The sequence below is a fragment of the Microcebus murinus genome, chromosome 17 (assembly GCF_040939455.1).
Source record: "Microcebus murinus isolate Inina chromosome 17, M.murinus_Inina_mat1.0, whole genome shotgun sequence".
In the NCBI taxonomy this organism is placed as follows: domain Eukaryota; kingdom Metazoa; phylum Chordata; class Mammalia; order Primates; family Cheirogaleidae; genus Microcebus; species Microcebus murinus.
Window position 1 is genome coordinate 5,418,624 of NC_134120.1, and position 16,244 is coordinate 5,434,867.

The 16,244-nt window shown below is 42.4% G+C and overlaps 1 protein-coding gene across 1 annotated transcript; it reads left to right on the forward strand.

Annotated features, from left to right (window-relative positions):
* The first annotated feature begins 2,397 nt into the window (after positions 1–2,397).
* On the forward strand, positions 2,398–10,449 carry CBLN2 (cerebellin 2 precursor). Its single transcript, XM_012781225.2, has 4 exons — positions 2,398–2,524; positions 3,660–4,181; positions 7,205–7,324; positions 7,595–10,449. The coding sequence occupies exons 2-4, from the start codon at positions 3,825–3,827 to the stop codon at positions 7,790–7,792; spliced, it is 675 nt and encodes a 224-aa protein (XP_012636679.2). The 5' UTR covers positions 2,398–2,524; positions 3,660–3,824; the 3' UTR covers positions 7,793–10,449.
* The last annotated feature ends 5,795 nt before the right edge of the window (positions 10,450–16,244 follow it).

Below are 16,244 nucleotides of genomic sequence, written 5' to 3' on the forward strand. Positions count from 1 at the left end.
CATAGATTCATTTTTCATATATTATTTAAACATTTTCATTGCTATATAGAAAAGAGGTTTGCTTTTCTGCAAAAAATGAAGACAATAAATAATTTGGTTTATGTGTGTTTGCATTTATACTAGTCAAAGGGAATGTTCGTAGCACAGAATTTGCAAAGTCTCTGAATAGAGCTGTTATTTAAAGATGTATAGATGTGTGAGGTATTGCTACCTAATTAGCTTCCCCACATTGGTTTAATTATCAGTCTGTGTTTGACATTTCTTTTGTGATAGTGTCCTTTGCTATTATGCTTGCACCCAAATCAGTACTCTCTAGGATGAAATAACAGAGTTGTGTTTATTCTGACAATAGGATACTGCCAAATTGATGCATCATTGGAATAAAGTAACTATCTGAAAGTAAGGATGAACTATTTCCATTATGTTGAACTAAAAAAATAAATGGTAACAAAACATAGCAACCTATGGTGGATTTGAAAAAGCTTCCCAACGAAGTCCAGTACAGATGACCAACATGTTATAAAAGATTAAGGGTGAGAGATTTCGGAGCTATTTTATATTTTTACTATTTTGCATTTTATGGTAAGTAGAAAGCATTTGGCCCAGAGTTTCTTTTAATCACATCCTTATACCCATTGTAAATATTTTGCCTCATCCAACAGAGCGCAATGCTGTTATTCTCTTTGCCCTGGACTTCCTGCACATCCATTCCAGCTGAACTGATTTGACGTGAATTTCATCTTTGGTGCTTGGAAATGAGGCCTTGGCAGCTCTATTCTAAATCGAGACAATAGCTGTGAGAGAGCCTATGGGAAAGAGGGCCTTCAAATCCCCCTCCTTGAAAAGACCCACATTTCTTAGGGAGGAATCAGAACACTGCTGAAATCTTCAAAGGGAAGAGGGTAGGTGTGAAGTGTGGGGGAATAAGAAATAAGGATGCTCTGTTCTAATGAACAGCATTGGCCGACCCCAGGTTTCTTTTAGATTAGCCTGTCAGCAAAGGTATCCTATGCAAGTCAAAGGACAAAGTATTTTTTAAAGGAGGTTTCAAAAATCAAGTTGTAAAGAGAGTGCACATTTAAATATGTTCTTTAAGGCTGGCATGGACTATACAGACCGGTGTGGTCTGTGCAAACGTTGTGCAGGCAGTCACCATGATAACCTCACTGCAGCATGCATCTTCTTGGCAGGGTTGTTTGTCAGAGCAGTAAAGATCTGCAAAATCAAGAGTGGTGCTTCATTTTGCCTGGGGAGGGAGGGGGGTGGAGGCAAAGATATTGAAGAGAACCTTAAAGACCAGATACTATCGTTGCTGTTGCTCCTGCTGTTGTGTTTTTCGCAGAGGCCAGCGCTGCTCTGAAAGAAGTCGGTAGGCAAACCTCAGCCCTGTGGCCAGGACTCCCCCGCTCTCCGGTCGGAGTCCCGGGGTCCGCAGCCGCCGCAGGGAGGCTCCGGCACCCGTAGGTGGCGCCCCACGTCCGTGCCTGCGCGTCTGGCCCGCGCTCCCGGCGCAGCGCGGAGACCCGCGCGTCTCCCCAGGCCGTTGGAGCTCCGAGCCCGCAGTTCAATAAAGAAACGCGAGCGCCGGCGCGCTCCGCGAGTCCCGAGGTTCAAGGAGCAGACGCTTAACACCCAGGCGAGAGGCATTTCTTCAATCCCTGCCAAAACCTGACATCTTCCAAATTGGAGATCCTGGAACCACATCTCTTTTTACAATCATTAAATTTTCAAGCTTTTTGTCTCCATCCCAGTCTTTTTAATTATTATTTTTTTTTTTTTAAGAAAACTGTGCCTTTTCTCCTTTCATTATGAAAGTGGTCATGCTATTCAAGACTAAGACCTGGAGGGAATTTGGAAAAGAAAAGAAAGACTCTAAAAGAAGACAAGCGACCTGTGCTTTCGAGGGTGCCTAATTTTTTTTTTTTTAAGAGGCACCTGGGAGGATTTCGCTCTGGGTGTCTGGGTGAGAGCCTGACCTGGGCGTTGCAGGGCGCCGCCGGCGTGCGGGCGGGGGTACCGAAGCCGGAGGAGGGCTCTCCCGAGTCCTCGGGGCGTTGGCAGCGCTCGGCTGTGCCCTCTGGAGACCGGCGGACAGACCCGGGCCGCGGGGACCCGCGGAGGGGCCGCGCTGCGGGCGCGCTGGGCACCGGGGCGCTGGGGGCCCCCGAGGCAGCGGCGCGGGACCTGCGGCGCCACGGTGCGGGGCGCGAAGCGTGCGGGCTGGACGGGGCCGCGGTGCGGGCGAGGAGTGGGGCGCTTGGCTGAGCTGGACGCGGGCAGCGCGGGTCCGGGGCGCGGCGCCGGGCACACAGGTGCGGGGCGTGCGGGCGCGGGGCGTGGTGCATGCCCGGAGCGGGCGCGGGCCGGCGCGGGAAAGCGGCAGGGCGGGGCGGCGCGGTTATTGGCCACGCGCAGGGAGAAGGGTCGCGCTCCGTGTCCTCCTCCCGACAGCTCCGCTCGCCTCATTCTCTCTGAGCAGAACAACTTCGCGGACTGAGGCGCTCGCCCACCATGGAGGTTCCAGGTAACCAAACCCGCCCCTGCCCTGCCTCTCCGGGTGCTGAGTGTCAACTGCCCTATGCGTGTGTTTCAGTGAGGACAGGGCTACTCTAGGTTCGGGGGGAGGGGAAGGAAAAGAGGAGAAGGAGGACAGAGAGAATGGAGAGAAGAGAAGAGACAGAAAGAAATCATTTATTACCGGGGCTGAGGACAGAGGATGTTTCTTAGAAAGAATATTGGAAGAGTCGATAGGAGACTGTGGGCGGTGGGGACGCTTCTTTGCTTTTTCTTTTTTTCTTGGCTGGGTATGGAAGTGACCTGTCTAGGGTACTGGGGGGAGAGCGGACTGGGTAAAAGTGCAAATGGGCGCGTAAGTTAGCAGGAGCCTACAGGGTCGCCTCCCGGCCAGGGAAGATCCGATCTAGAAACAAGAGCTGGAAAACGAGCAGAGCTTGCGATTCCCGTCCTTAGGAGCTTCTGTCCTTCGCCGGAGGGGCTCCGAGGGGTTTCTCCAAGGCGGCTCACTAGTGGTTGCGCGGACAATGGAAGTGGGTGTTCGGTTTTAGTGTGTGTGTGTCTCCCCCCTCTTCTTTCCCCTCTTAATTTTATTCACTCTTAGGAGATTCCTGGGGTTCGTTCTTTGGGTGGAGAATGGATAAAATCTTTACCAAAGGGACTTAAACTGACTTTAAAAGCATCTGCAGGATGGACAGATACAGGATAAAAGGGAAAGCAGGGAAAGGGAAAGGGACTCTTGGTCTTGCTTTCCAGAAAATGCTGCTGAAATGAAAGTGATAGAGAGAGCATGTGTGGATTTTTTCCTTTGCCTGTGTCTTAAGACCCCTCCGCGTCTGGCTGAAGGGGCGGGGTGGCGCTGGCGGCGTCTCTCGGGTCTCCGGCCGGGACCTGCAGAGTCGCGGGCCGCGTACCTCCCCGCACCCGCGCGCCCTGCTCCGGAGCCTCCCGGGATGCGCTGCCGGGTGCGCCCGGCGTTTCTCTGGACCTGTTGTGCTAAATCGGAGAGGGGGGTGGCTGTGACTGGGACCAAGGGAGTGGCCTTTGGAGGGAGCGCCCGAGCTGCAGACACCTGCGCCCCGTTCCCCTTGTGCCCGACAGCTTCCGCTCCCTGTGTAAGGGTTTGGGGTTCTTTGCCCTGACAGGTCCACTGGCACCTTTCTTCTGAGAACGACCCTGGCCTTGGCCATCAGAGCAGGGGACGAAAGCCAGAAGAGGCTACTCCGGGCGCCCCCGTTCCTGCGCACCCTCGGGTGCTCCTCCTGCGCGCGGCCGCCTCCGCCCCAGCGCGCCGCCCCCTGCCAGCCCGGATGCCGGCGCCCGGCCGGGGCCCCCGCGGGCTACCGCTGACCATGCCCGGGCGCCGGGGGGCGCTGCGCGAGCCGGCCGGCTGCGGGTCCTGCCTGGGGGCGGCGCTGGCCCTGCTGCTGCTGCTGCTGCCCGCCTGCTGCCCGGTGCGGGCGCAGAATGACACGGAGCCCATCGTGCTGGAGGGCAAGTGCCTGGTGGTGTGCGACTCCAGCCCGTCGGCGGACGGCGCCGTCACCTCCTCCCTGGGCATCTCCGTGCGCTCCGGCAGTGCCAAGGTGGCCTTCTCCGCCACGCGGAGCACCAACCACGAGCCGTCCGAGATGAGCAATCGCACCATGACCATCTATTTCGACCAGGTCAGCGGCGGCCTGCCCGCCCCGCCGGCAGCCCCGGGAGGAGAGGGCGGGCCCGGGCGCGCGGGCTGGGGTCCCCGGCTTCCCGGACCGGGAGTTCCCGGGCTCTCTCCTCCTCTCTGCCCTGCCTGCTCTGCCTTCTCTACTCCTTTTCCTTTTTTCTAAGTATGCACTCCTCCTGTCTCACCTTTTCACATTGCAGTCTTTGTGTTTTACTGTTAAAGATCTGTTCACTTTGCGTTTGTGTGACTGAGCGTCCCGCAAAGCTGTCTAAGTTTTCTAAGAGTCCCGTAAAACCAAAAGGTTTGAAATATATTTCCCGAAAGGAAGAAAGGAAGCCTTGCATGTGTTACTTCTCGCAGTGGGGTAGGGAAAACTGGTGGTTCATGGTCTTTGGTTACCCAGGTGGCCACCGTAAGGATGGGGTGCAGTTAAATCTCTGCACACTCAAGAAAGGCACCCTTCAAAGGTTTCAGGCAACATTTAGAAAATACACACCTATTGCTCATTTTGAGAAATGGACTGGGGGAGGGGATGTCTATCTTCAAGAAAAATAACTGGGGAAGAGTGTGGGTGAAATAGCAGGGTTGGTTATGTAAATACAAGGCAAAATAAAGAATGTGGTTATATAAATACAGTGTATAGTAAATGAAATACATACAATATGCAAATGCAATATGTACAATATATAAATATATACTGTGTGGTTATATAAATTAAGAAAAATAAAGAGCAGCAACATAAGTGGCCTAAAGCCACTTAACTTCTGCCACTTGGTTCAGAGCAGAAGGGTCAGAAATATGATCAGGCCTTTGCAGTCCCTTCTCTGAGTTACTGGTTCTCAGGGATAAAGGTTGTGACCTTCTTTAATGGGCTGTCCACCCTTGGTTTTTATTATTTTTCAGAAACAAGTTGAAAACATTACAGTGGCTTCCAAACTTTAGCTAATCAGCTAATCCTTTTGCCACACTGTTTCCCACAAAATGGAATACCGAGTCCTCCTCAGTCATAGCTGGGCTTACCGTACTTGTGTAATGGACTTTCTTCTCTCTGTTGACAAGGCTTAATTAAACCTAAGTAATGATAAACCTGCCCACACACTTGCCTCTTTTTAGGCCAGTGCATTTATTTTTTAAATCCTTATTAAGGTTCATTCATTTGAGGGAGTTTTATTTGGGGAGTGTCTCTTTAATTGCTTTTTATTTATAAGACATAAGCATAATTATTTTATGATGTCAAAATAATGGAGACAACAGTGAAACAGGCATTTAGGAATTGTATACCCTATTAGTAAGTTTTTCTTTATGTGTTATTAGATGATTATTATTCACTTACCAATGTTTTACGAGTACTTTTCACAGCATTTTCACGTCCACCATTTCATTTGGGTGTCAAGAAAACTCTGTGATGTAGGGCAGGATAAGTAGTAGTAGGATTCTAATTTTATACAGGGCGGGTGAAATAATGTTTCCCTGGCTCTCCAGTTAGGGAGGTCCTGAGGCCTGATTTCCAGGGCCTGGTCGAGGGTGCTCTTTCATCTGCTGCAGGGCCCTGAATTTGCCGGTTTCCAGAATTTAAAATTGTGGCGAAGGAGTTGAGATGAAGGGAAAAAGCAGCTCTAAGGGCTTAAATGGAGAATCCTTTATTCTTTTCTCCAGCTCTGTAAGGAGCACTGAGAGGAGCAGCCTTGTGAGAGGAGAGCAGGCATGCCGAGGTGCTTGTCTCTGACAATGGAGCCCAGAGTGTCTTTCTCAGCCCTGCCCTTGAGTGGGGCTGAAGTGGTGCTCACAGCCGGGCTGGAGAAGGTGGGGCAGGCATGTTTCACAAGCCATTTCAGCGGTTGTCACTGGCAGCAGTTGGCACTGCTTTGGGAGTTACAGAATTGCACGCTATTCTATAATGAGCACGTAGGACATAACAGCAAAAGGCATTCTGGCTGGAGTTTATTTTCTGATTAGATGACAAGATCTTTCATCTAGGGTTTTGATGTTGCTGCTGGCTCTTTGTCTTAAAAGCCGAGAACGTTATTCCTTGTGCATTTGTGGGCGAGGAGGAGGATCGGGACAGGACCCAAAGTGGCCAGATTCTGTCTTGAACATCTGAAAGGAAATTGGGTCATACAGGAGACCTGCCACTGGTGAAGTTATGCTTATGACATTGTAACACCAATTCCCCTTTGATCAGAGGAAAACCATCTACAGGGTCATGTGATCTCACATCAGGTGTCTAATTTGGTCAGTATTAGAATTGCATGTTGTAGAATTCTGTTAGTGTGAGCTAAGGGTGTCCACGCTGCTGATTCTTTATTTATTCGAGCTTCTTTGTCAGACACCAGCTCAGCTGAGGAAGCCACATTGCTTAGAGGAAAGTGAGGAAAAACATGGGCAGCAAATGTTTGTCATTGTCTTTCATTCAACACCCATTATTGAGCACCTACTGTGTGCTGCCCAAGAGTGTTCCAGGCACTGGGAAACACTGGAGAGTGTACCCTCCCTCACAGGGTCCATTTCCTCCTGGAGCACACGAAGTTAGGTCCCAAGCTTGTTCTTACAGAAGTGAACTCATTTCCATGTCCCTATGCCTTGCTCTGCCCCTTCAGTGTGGAACTCTGTTTCTGTTAAACAAGGCATCATAGTTGAAGTCCCCACAAACCTCTACAGACCTCTACAGACTCAGTTTACGATTTGTTTACTGGGCTTACCATCTTTCATTCCTTTCTCCCTGCCCTGCCCTCACCCCCAGCATCTGAAATTCACATTCACTTTTTGAATGCATAAGTAAAATATATTTTAAAAATCTTTATTAACTACAATTAAGTAGAATATCTTTGAAATCAATTCCCACTGTAGGATATTTTAACTTCAGCACTACCTCCTTCCTGGGGAAGCCTGACAATGCTGAGTTTGTGTTCCCAACTGCTCTGCAGCTTATAAATGAACTGGCGTGTGTGGTCATCCAGGTATGATTAAACCCTGCGCTGAGGAGGGCCTTGCTATGTTTGTGCTGTGTTCCCTTTTCTCTTCCAGGTGTTAGTAAATATCGGCAACCATTTTGATCTTGCCTCCAGTATATTTGTAGCGCCGAGAAAAGGAATTTATAGCTTCAGCTTCCACGTGGTCAAAGTGTATAACAGACAAACCATCCAGGTGGGTAGCTTTGAACACTGGACCCTTCCCGGTGTGGGTTCAGAGTTCCCCATTGCTAAAGGCACGTGGTCTGTGGGGCTGAGAGGAGCAGGGACCTGGGCTCTCCTGGGGGGAGTGGCTCTGAACTGCCCTGTGTCCTCACTGCCAGGCCCCCTGGTGTGGGCCCTAAGTGAAGGGTGGAGGTGGGAGTGGGGATGTTGGTAACGAAGGGAACAGTGTGTGAGACCGGGGTTCTTTACGATCTGCTGAGCTTTACTCTCTGCATTTTAGGTCAGTTTAATGCAGAATGGCTACCCAGTGATCTCAGCCTTTGCAGGAGACCAGGATGTTACCAGAGAAGCTGCTAGTAATGGCGTCCTGCTGCTCATGGAAAGAGAAGACAAAGTGCATCTCAAACTGGAGAGGGGCAACCTCATGGGGGGCTGGAAATACTCCACATTCTCCGGCTTCTTGGTTTTTCCTCTATAAATGCAAAGCCCCCTGGATGGTGGAAAAGTTGCATCTCTGGACCCAGGAATCCACCCTTCAAAACACCCTTGAACTTGCCCTAATAGGACAACTTGTTTCCAACCTCCGTCAGACTGTTGCGGTAGAAGAATGATTTCCTTCTAAATCTCCAGTATTTTTTTCGGATATTGACAATTCCTCGGGAACCTGGCCTCTAATTAGTTTTAGATGACAAGGTCTTAAGGAGAAATGAAATTATCGATTTGAGCAATTTGTACCTGTGATTGTAAAGTCAATATCGGATTTTATTGTTGGGACCATTGACTTACCTTTTTTTTGTTTGTTTGTACGGTGTATTGTTGTCCCAATGCAAGGAGTGCTGCTGCCCCCCGGATGGATTGCAGGTTGCAGTCAGGGCTCAAAGCAAGAGCCCATCAAAAAACCACCTGCTGGATGGTCCTTGACATGTGTTCTGTTTGTGTCTGTATAGCCTTAAGAAAAAGAATGGCTTCACTTTCATTCTGTGTTTTTTCCCCCACTGGGTGGATGGGAGGACTTGGGAGGGGGATGGGGACATTGTGAACCTGTCAAGAAGTGCTTTATCTAGAGAAGCAAATTTTGCACGATTGGACTGCAACTTTTGTTTTGTATTGTTTGTGTTTTTTTTTTTTCTTTTTTCTTTTTTGGCCTCGAAAAGCTTTACTTTTCTTTCTACACTCAGCTCTCCCTCTTCAACCCCACTTTTATTTTTCTTGCTGGGGTGGAGGGGAGAGAAAATGTATGTTGAATTCATGGATAAGACCAAACAAAACAAAACAAATACCTGTATATTTTGTTTTGGATGAGACCAAACCAAACAAAAAGTACCTGTTTATCAAAGTAAAAATAACAGAGGAGAATTCTGCTTATTCTTTCAAAGAGATTCTGAGATGCACCTTTAGAACTAGCAACCTGGATTTTTTTTTTTTTAATTTACCCCGGAATCCTTTAAGAACTTCTTGTTATGGGGTGGTCCTGAATCTTTTAAGTTGGGAGTGGAAGCTGTAATGACCAAACCCCCTAAACACACTATTTCTTTGCCGAACGTACCCTGACTTTTAATTTATTTGGATCCACCTCTGATTGAGCGCACAGTGATCAGGTGCTTCAAAGAAAACAGGACCAGCTCCTCTTCCTCAGGATCCTTTTTTGATCTGCCAGGGAAAGGGATGTGTTGACACTCTCCTGCTTGCGCCTGCCTGGAAGCCACCTGGAAGTCATAGTCGTTAAAGGTATTGGCGAAGGCGTCCTAGGAGCAGTTTGACAAATCCTTCTCTTTTGGCACCCTGAACAACAATACTATTAAGACACAGCTGAAAGTTGATGGGTGCCAAGGAAATGTCACTGATCCCAAAGCAATCGAATATGAGACTTCAAACCGGATGTTAACTTATTCTTTGTGTAACAATGTAACCAAAATATTGATGATAAAAAGTCATACTTTGAGGTTCAGAATAAATGGGTTTGATGTCTGGCTTGCTCTTATCCCTCCCCATCGTGTCCTAACTCTCAAAACGTGAGGAAGCCAAGGCCAAGGAACTAGGACTTGGGGATGATAAATCTGTACTGTTCCTCTTTGGAAAGTGCTCACACAAACACACACCCCCATATATGCAGACCTAGCTAAGGTCTGGGTGGCTATTGCACACTTTAGATGCATTTCAATCGATACATGCTTCATATTCAAACAGGAAGATTTGGGGAGAGAAATGTGAAAAAGACAGCATTAAGAAGATTTTCTGGATAAGTAATTTGCTTTTATCAGATACCATCTTTATGTGGTACGACTTCCAATTCAATATTTCCATCAGTGAACACCAACAGAAATGAAGCCAGCATTTTAAGATAAGATGAGTTGTTTCCAAAACTGTGTGTGAGGATGGAGAGGCAGCAGACTCCATTTTCACGTAAGAAATGCGTTGGGGGTTTTCTAAATGGAAGACTGTATGGTTTGATTAAGATCCAAGTTTTACTGTCCTTACATGGACGATGCAGTTTGAATTAAAATGCTGTTGGCAGTTTGTGAGGGAATCAACCTAAAATCATTAGGGGTACCTTGGCTGCGTGTTAGGATACATACTTCTAAACATTGTTTATTAAGGCTGATGACATAAACAGAAGGCTGGCTGCCAGAATATCTTTTCTGTGTTTTAACTGCTCTAAGTTATTTTAGTCCTCTTTTCCTCATTTCCGTTAACCTTATGTTCAATTTCAAACAAGCAGGAAACCTCATTCGAGGACAATATAGTATTTCAGAGATTGAAAGATATACGAGTACTTGTTATTTTTATTACTTAATATATAATACACATATGTGTTTGTACTTACACCTTTATTATATACAGGTTGTTAATGGGTTATACTGTATAATAAAATAAGTTATTAAATTGACCAATCTAAAACTGAGCACATTGCAGGAGTTTATTTTATATTAGAAAAAAGCTTCATGCGGACTTTTTCTACTCCTATTCTTCTTCTTTCTTTGTTTCTTGAGATGGATGCCAGAAACTGCATTAGGAAGGAGCCCCGCTGAGAGTGAGTCTGAAGTTGTTTATCATCCCTGGCAGCCTCTGCCAAGGTTCTTTTTGGCAAAGGATCTTGGAGGCATATGAGGCTCCTGTGTATGGTCTACAAAAAGATATAGGTCTGATCAAAATTTAAAAAATATATATATATATATACATATATATATATATTTTTTTAATTAGAAAAAAGTGAGACACCTGTAATACTGTAGGCCGACCTCAGTAGCCTCTCTCTGGGACTCGGTTTTCCCATCTGTGGAGTGGAGGCAATGACCCTGCTCGGTCAGCCCAGCGCGCAGGGATGCTGGGAGGTGCTCTGAGAACTGGGAAGCACTTATAGTACAACATGGGGTGTCATTATGGCAGGGAGGACGTTTCTGGAAAAGCAGATTATTTTAACATGCCATTTATGAAAAACATTTAAAATGAATATCTGGTAGAAGGACAATTTTATATAAAAGAAAATTTTCATATTTCTTAATAGGCTATCAAAACGGTAACAGTATATTGAAGTTTTCTTTAATTTGATTTTTGGGGCTGATCATATCAAAACGTATACATTTTCATATGAACTCAATTCTCAATTATGTAATGTGGCTCTCCTATGTGGTTCAAACTCACCGTCCTGTTCCAGTTTGTAATACTAATATTTTATTTAAAAAAATAAAGAATTCTAACATTTTAAGACAAAAAATGAGGTATCAATATTATGGCATTTTAACGGTAAGTTGCTCTGTCTGATAAACATTAGCCCTACTAAATTGTAGATGCTGTTAAAACAATACCATTTTTTAACCTAAAATATATTATAATTTGAAGCACGGCCTCAATTATTTGACTCTAGATCCTAAGAAACAATGCTTACCGCCTGTAATTTCTGAGCCTTTCTTTACATCCTAATATTTTTTATTTATGTGTTCATGTATAAGTGAAGTTATCTACTTCTTCAAAGTGTGTGCTTACTATGGCTACTCAGTTAAGATGAAAGCCTATTAAATATTAGCATGAAAACTCACGGAATCCTATAGATTTCATAGATTTACTTATTTGAAAATAATTTTAAGCTAACTCTAGTTATATTAATCATTGGATGAATTAGAAAAAATATGCAAAGCAAAACAAAAACCTTTATTGAATCTCTAATTTTATTCATACTATTTTCCTGCTATCAAAAAACTACAGTGTTTACATACTTAGTAACTATTACATATACATTGTTTGCCTGTGAATACATGAACATATGCACCTGATTTTGTTAGCATAGTAATACAAAATAAAACACACAGATTGTCCACATTTTCTTGGAATCCAGGAATATGGGAGAGGAAATTTTGATGAATCATTTTATACCAGCAAAACAAAGGCGTCAGTTGCTCCAGCATGCTTTAGACATAGCAACAAGAACAAAGCATGTTCTGTCAATTTTTGTGACCACAATTTTGCAATCTTTTATAAGGAAAAATGTTGCAATAAGATAACTTTGCTGCGAATAAAATAATGTTTGTTTATATTTTGACAGCATAAAAAAAAGTATATAACAATCTAATGCACAGATGCAAATGAATAAAAGGCTCTTTTACATTATATTTAAGACAGTGTAAAATGGATTCAGGTTTCATTGAATCACTGTAAGAGTTTACTGTGTGCTCTGTAGAAACACTTACAAAAAATGCAGAAAGAGATTAACTGTAGAACTACAATGAATTTTGCCCTCTTACCTTGCTTGTGTGAAAATTTACTTGTCATTTTTATTCTGTTTCTAAAGCTAGCCTAGCAGTTTGCTACCAAAATGGGCTATTACAAACATATTTTAAAATTTAAGATCAAAGCATATTAATTCTCATGAGACTCTTGAGATTACATTTCTTGGCAATTATAGAGCAAGCACACCAAATATATTGAAGTTAAAATACAATTTTCATTTTTGGTTTATATCATTTTACTTTTTTTGTACTCTGTAACTTTTTTTTCTGTGATATACTATGGAGAAGTTAGCTAGTGATGACAACAATCATTAATCATGTGTTTCTGTATTTACCTTGTATTTTAGAACATATTTTTGCAGATAGAATTCACCAAAAAGCATATTTACTGTCTTTACAGATGGAGGGCTACAATTCATTCCTTTTAAAGTTATTTTAAACTTCACTATGTTACATAGGTATCTATCATGTGATTGGACAGATCCAGTTCTCATACCCCCAACCCTCCAAAAAACAAAAAGTCACATCAAAAGTCCTTTAAAGATCCAATGAATATAAACTTCAAAAAAAAAAAAAAAACAGGCATGTATTTGAGTCTGTATAATAACTTTATACCAAAGCATGAATCTTCAGTAAATGAGCTTTCCTTGCATTCCCAGACCCAGTAGGGTAACTTGAAATTTGTAAGGGCAAAAGCCACGTGATTTTACCTCCCACAGATAATAGAAGTACTGTTTTGTCTTCCTAAGTGGGTTTTGCTGTAGATTTCCATCACCAGAATTACTTAAGTGCCAATAGCATCATAAATCATCATCTTCATCAGCTTGCCCACATACACTCACTGTGTAGTGTAAATGAGCTCCTTGACAACTTAATTTGGAAAAGAAATCTTCATTCCCGCTTCTTAATGCCTACAGCAGGACTCCCCAGGGTGAGCACGCTGCCTTGCACAAGGGCTGTCCTCACAAAATGGAAGCTACTTATTAATGAGCCACCTCTAGTCTTGCATCCCAACTAGCAATGCTTGAACTTTTATTATTGTTCCCTCATGTTCTTCAAGAATGCCTATTTCTTCTTTTGAATTCACAATCGGATTGCAAAACAGCATTGAGACAGAGAACATTGGCAATACTTTGGAATGTGGAACTCCTAAGTATCTTGCTTAAGGCTGTTTGATCTTATTGTATTCATTTAAAAATACTTATTATTAATCTCTTATGTCTTCAAAGTCCCCTGGGATATAGGGCATTTCCTTGACTTTATACTAAAAATGAGTGATTTGGGGTACATCATTATTATAGAACTTTACTGTGATTTTGGGTACATCATTATTACAGAACTGATAAGAAGAGAATAATATCAGAATAAAATAATATCTAAAAATAGTTAATTGGGTAAAATTTGGAAAATTCCCCTTATTACTAAATTATCTTATTTGCAGTATTTTTATATGGATCTTAAAATATTTCTGCCAGCCTTAAAACTATATTATTCTATGAAACATTTGTCTTTGAATTGCTACTTGCTTTTTTTTTTTGTTTTGTTTTGTATAATCCAGTAACTATTGGATTATTAGTGGTATACTTCCAGAGAGTAGTCTATCACTAAAAAACACATTTAGGACATGGAAATTAGATACCATCTTCTTTTCATATTCTCAAGCACTATGTCAGGATGCTATAGCATGGTTTTCGTTCTGTGATTGTCAACTGTCAGTACAAAGAGCAATTATATTACTTTTTAAACAATGATCTGTTCTTTTGGGAACAGGGTGCACATATTTCCTTTTCATTCTACAACATTTGTGTATAGCAGCCCCTAGGCCATAGAATGTGCTTAAAAATGATGCTTAGAAAAATAAAGATACACTCAGTGTGCACCAAGAGCTTATAATCCTTCTTAAAAATGGTGTTCAAAACTAGCCTGGAGGATATTCAGTTAAACTGATGGTGAGGAGGTGGGCTGGGGTGGGTGTCAAAGGAACCTTAGAAATTTGAATGTATATTTACTGAAGTGAATAATGTAATTTCTATTTTCTTCATATGCAGAGCAGAATGTTATTTTGGCATTGACATTGAATACCGAACATATTTGATCTCCCAATTAAAAGGTCCTGCTATGTTGAACATGGTTGTCCAGTAGTATGTATGGACTAACCTGGAACGTATTAAAGTGGATAGGGACAGGTACCAGGAATTTCCATTGTTTTAACACATGAAGTTTAACTCTATTGCCTTTTTTTTTTTTTTGCCATTTTACTATTTCTTCTTGTCTTCTATGTAGTGAATTACTTGGGAAGACAGAAGGCATGCTGGAATTAGTCAAACCCTTAGAAGATAGGCATGTAGCAAAATACAAATGAGCCATGATTTGAATTGTATCTTAAACAGAACTGAATAAGGGGCCATTTTTAGCACATTGACTTTTTTTTTTTTAACACGATATTAACTTATTGAAAAAAAAGATTTAACTTAAGGAGAAGCAAAAGGTAAATGTGAGACCAAATGGCACTGAAAGGAAACAACAATTCTATGTGTTTTATTTGTATAATCACACACACGCATGTGTGTTTATATGTGTGTATTTGAATAAAAACAAATACCTATAGTTAAAATGTAGCCACTATCAAAATGCCTCCTGTGTACTTGGAACTGTACCATCCCTAAAACTTGTCTTCAGTAGATGAGGAGATGATGGCCCCAGGTGCCTTTGCTCAGAGATGTGGACTCACTTCTAATAACTTTTTATCTCAATTATTTGGTCTATGTTTCGCATTTTATTTCTTGTATTCAATCTTAGGAGTTTATTTCACCAGAAGGTAGAAATTACATCTGGTCTCCCCGACAGACAGAGATTGAGAACTGTTGAGAATAATTAGGCCATCTGGTGCTATAAATCCAATAGAAAGTTATGATCAGTGGATCATGGCCTAATCTGCTCTTCATCCTTTGCATCTGAATTATCTTGGCACAAAAGAATGACAAGGGGCTGGATTTTTAAAGGAAATTGCCACATCTCCCCAGTCATTAGCAGGCAAAAGGCATGCGTGCATCAGACTGTGATAATTAGGGAAGACTTATGCTCCCCTAAGGCCTATTACTTTTTTGATATTTATTTTTTTTTAATGTCTCAAAATGTACTGCACCAAACAATGAATATCATGGAGATTTTACTTACGATTTCTACCAATTTCTGAGTTCATTCATTAGAAGAAATTATTTACTAAAATGAACTTTTCTTTTTATCTTAATAAAGAATTGAAATGGACCTAAATTAATTTTGTTATATACATATATTTCTTTTCAGAATTGCAGACACATTTGTTTCAGGAAAAAAACTCCCCAATAGATGGTGCTGGTGCTGTGATTTAAACCATTGAATAATTAGTATGCAAAAAAGCTCCAGAGAGAGGCCTCCGGGAATTCCCTTACATCAAGTTATAGAAAGACAAAAAATGTGGCTTTATTTCTGCTTAATGCAAATTGACATAATTGTATAATTTGAAAACTTCAGAAACATTTCTTGTTTTGAGGTCAAAGAGTTACTTCTCATCTTTATTGTTCAAATCTCAAATATCTTTGAAAAATAAATGCCAACAAAATTGAGTTTGGGAAAAGGCAAGCTGAATGGCCTTCTGAATTTTTTCCCCCATGGTGCTTGAAGGGTCTGTTAGTTAAAGCTATCATGTGAAGGCTAAAGTACAAATTATAATGGATTACTTCCTTCATATTTATGAGGAAAAGTTGCAGATGCAAGAAGCACATTGGCAGAATGCTGTGCCGCTGATATTGACAATGAAGACGTCATAGAGCCAGGCACTGTTCAGAGTGCTGTACCATCATCTTTCCGTTTAATCATTACAGCAACTCTACAAAGTAGTTACTGTCATTAGTCCCGTTTCGCAGATGATGACTATAAGGCTTAAAGCAATTAAATGACATGGTCAAAGCCTCAGCAAATAAATTACAAATGTAGGATTCTAATCTTGGACTGTCTAACTTCAGAACATATTATTTAAACTGTTGTTTTATTTTGCATCTCGGTATGAGAGATACAGTATTAAAAAAAACAATTTTGTCAAATAAGAAACCTATATATTATTAATCTCATGTTCGCATCACAGTTATTTCAATAAAATATATTGTTTAAAAAAGGACAATGTAGATTTACATACAGATACATAAAATCTGTTTTACTGTAATTATA

What these genes read in the sequence shown, in the direction of transcription:
- CBLN2 (XM_012781225.2), top strand. Translation starts at nt 3,825, where the DNA reads ATGCCGGCGCCCGGCCGGGGCCCCCGCGGGCTACCGCTGACCATGCCC. An exon ending in TGACCATCTATTTCGACCAG is followed by an intron (nt 4,182 to 7,204) that starts GTCAGCGGCGGC and finishes TTTCTCTTCCAG; the next exon opens with GTGTTAGTAAATATCGGCAA. An exon ending in ATAACAGACAAACCATCCAG is followed by an intron (nt 7,325 to 7,594) that starts GTGGGTAGCTTT and finishes TCTGCATTTTAG; the next exon opens with GTCAGTTTAATGCAGAATGG.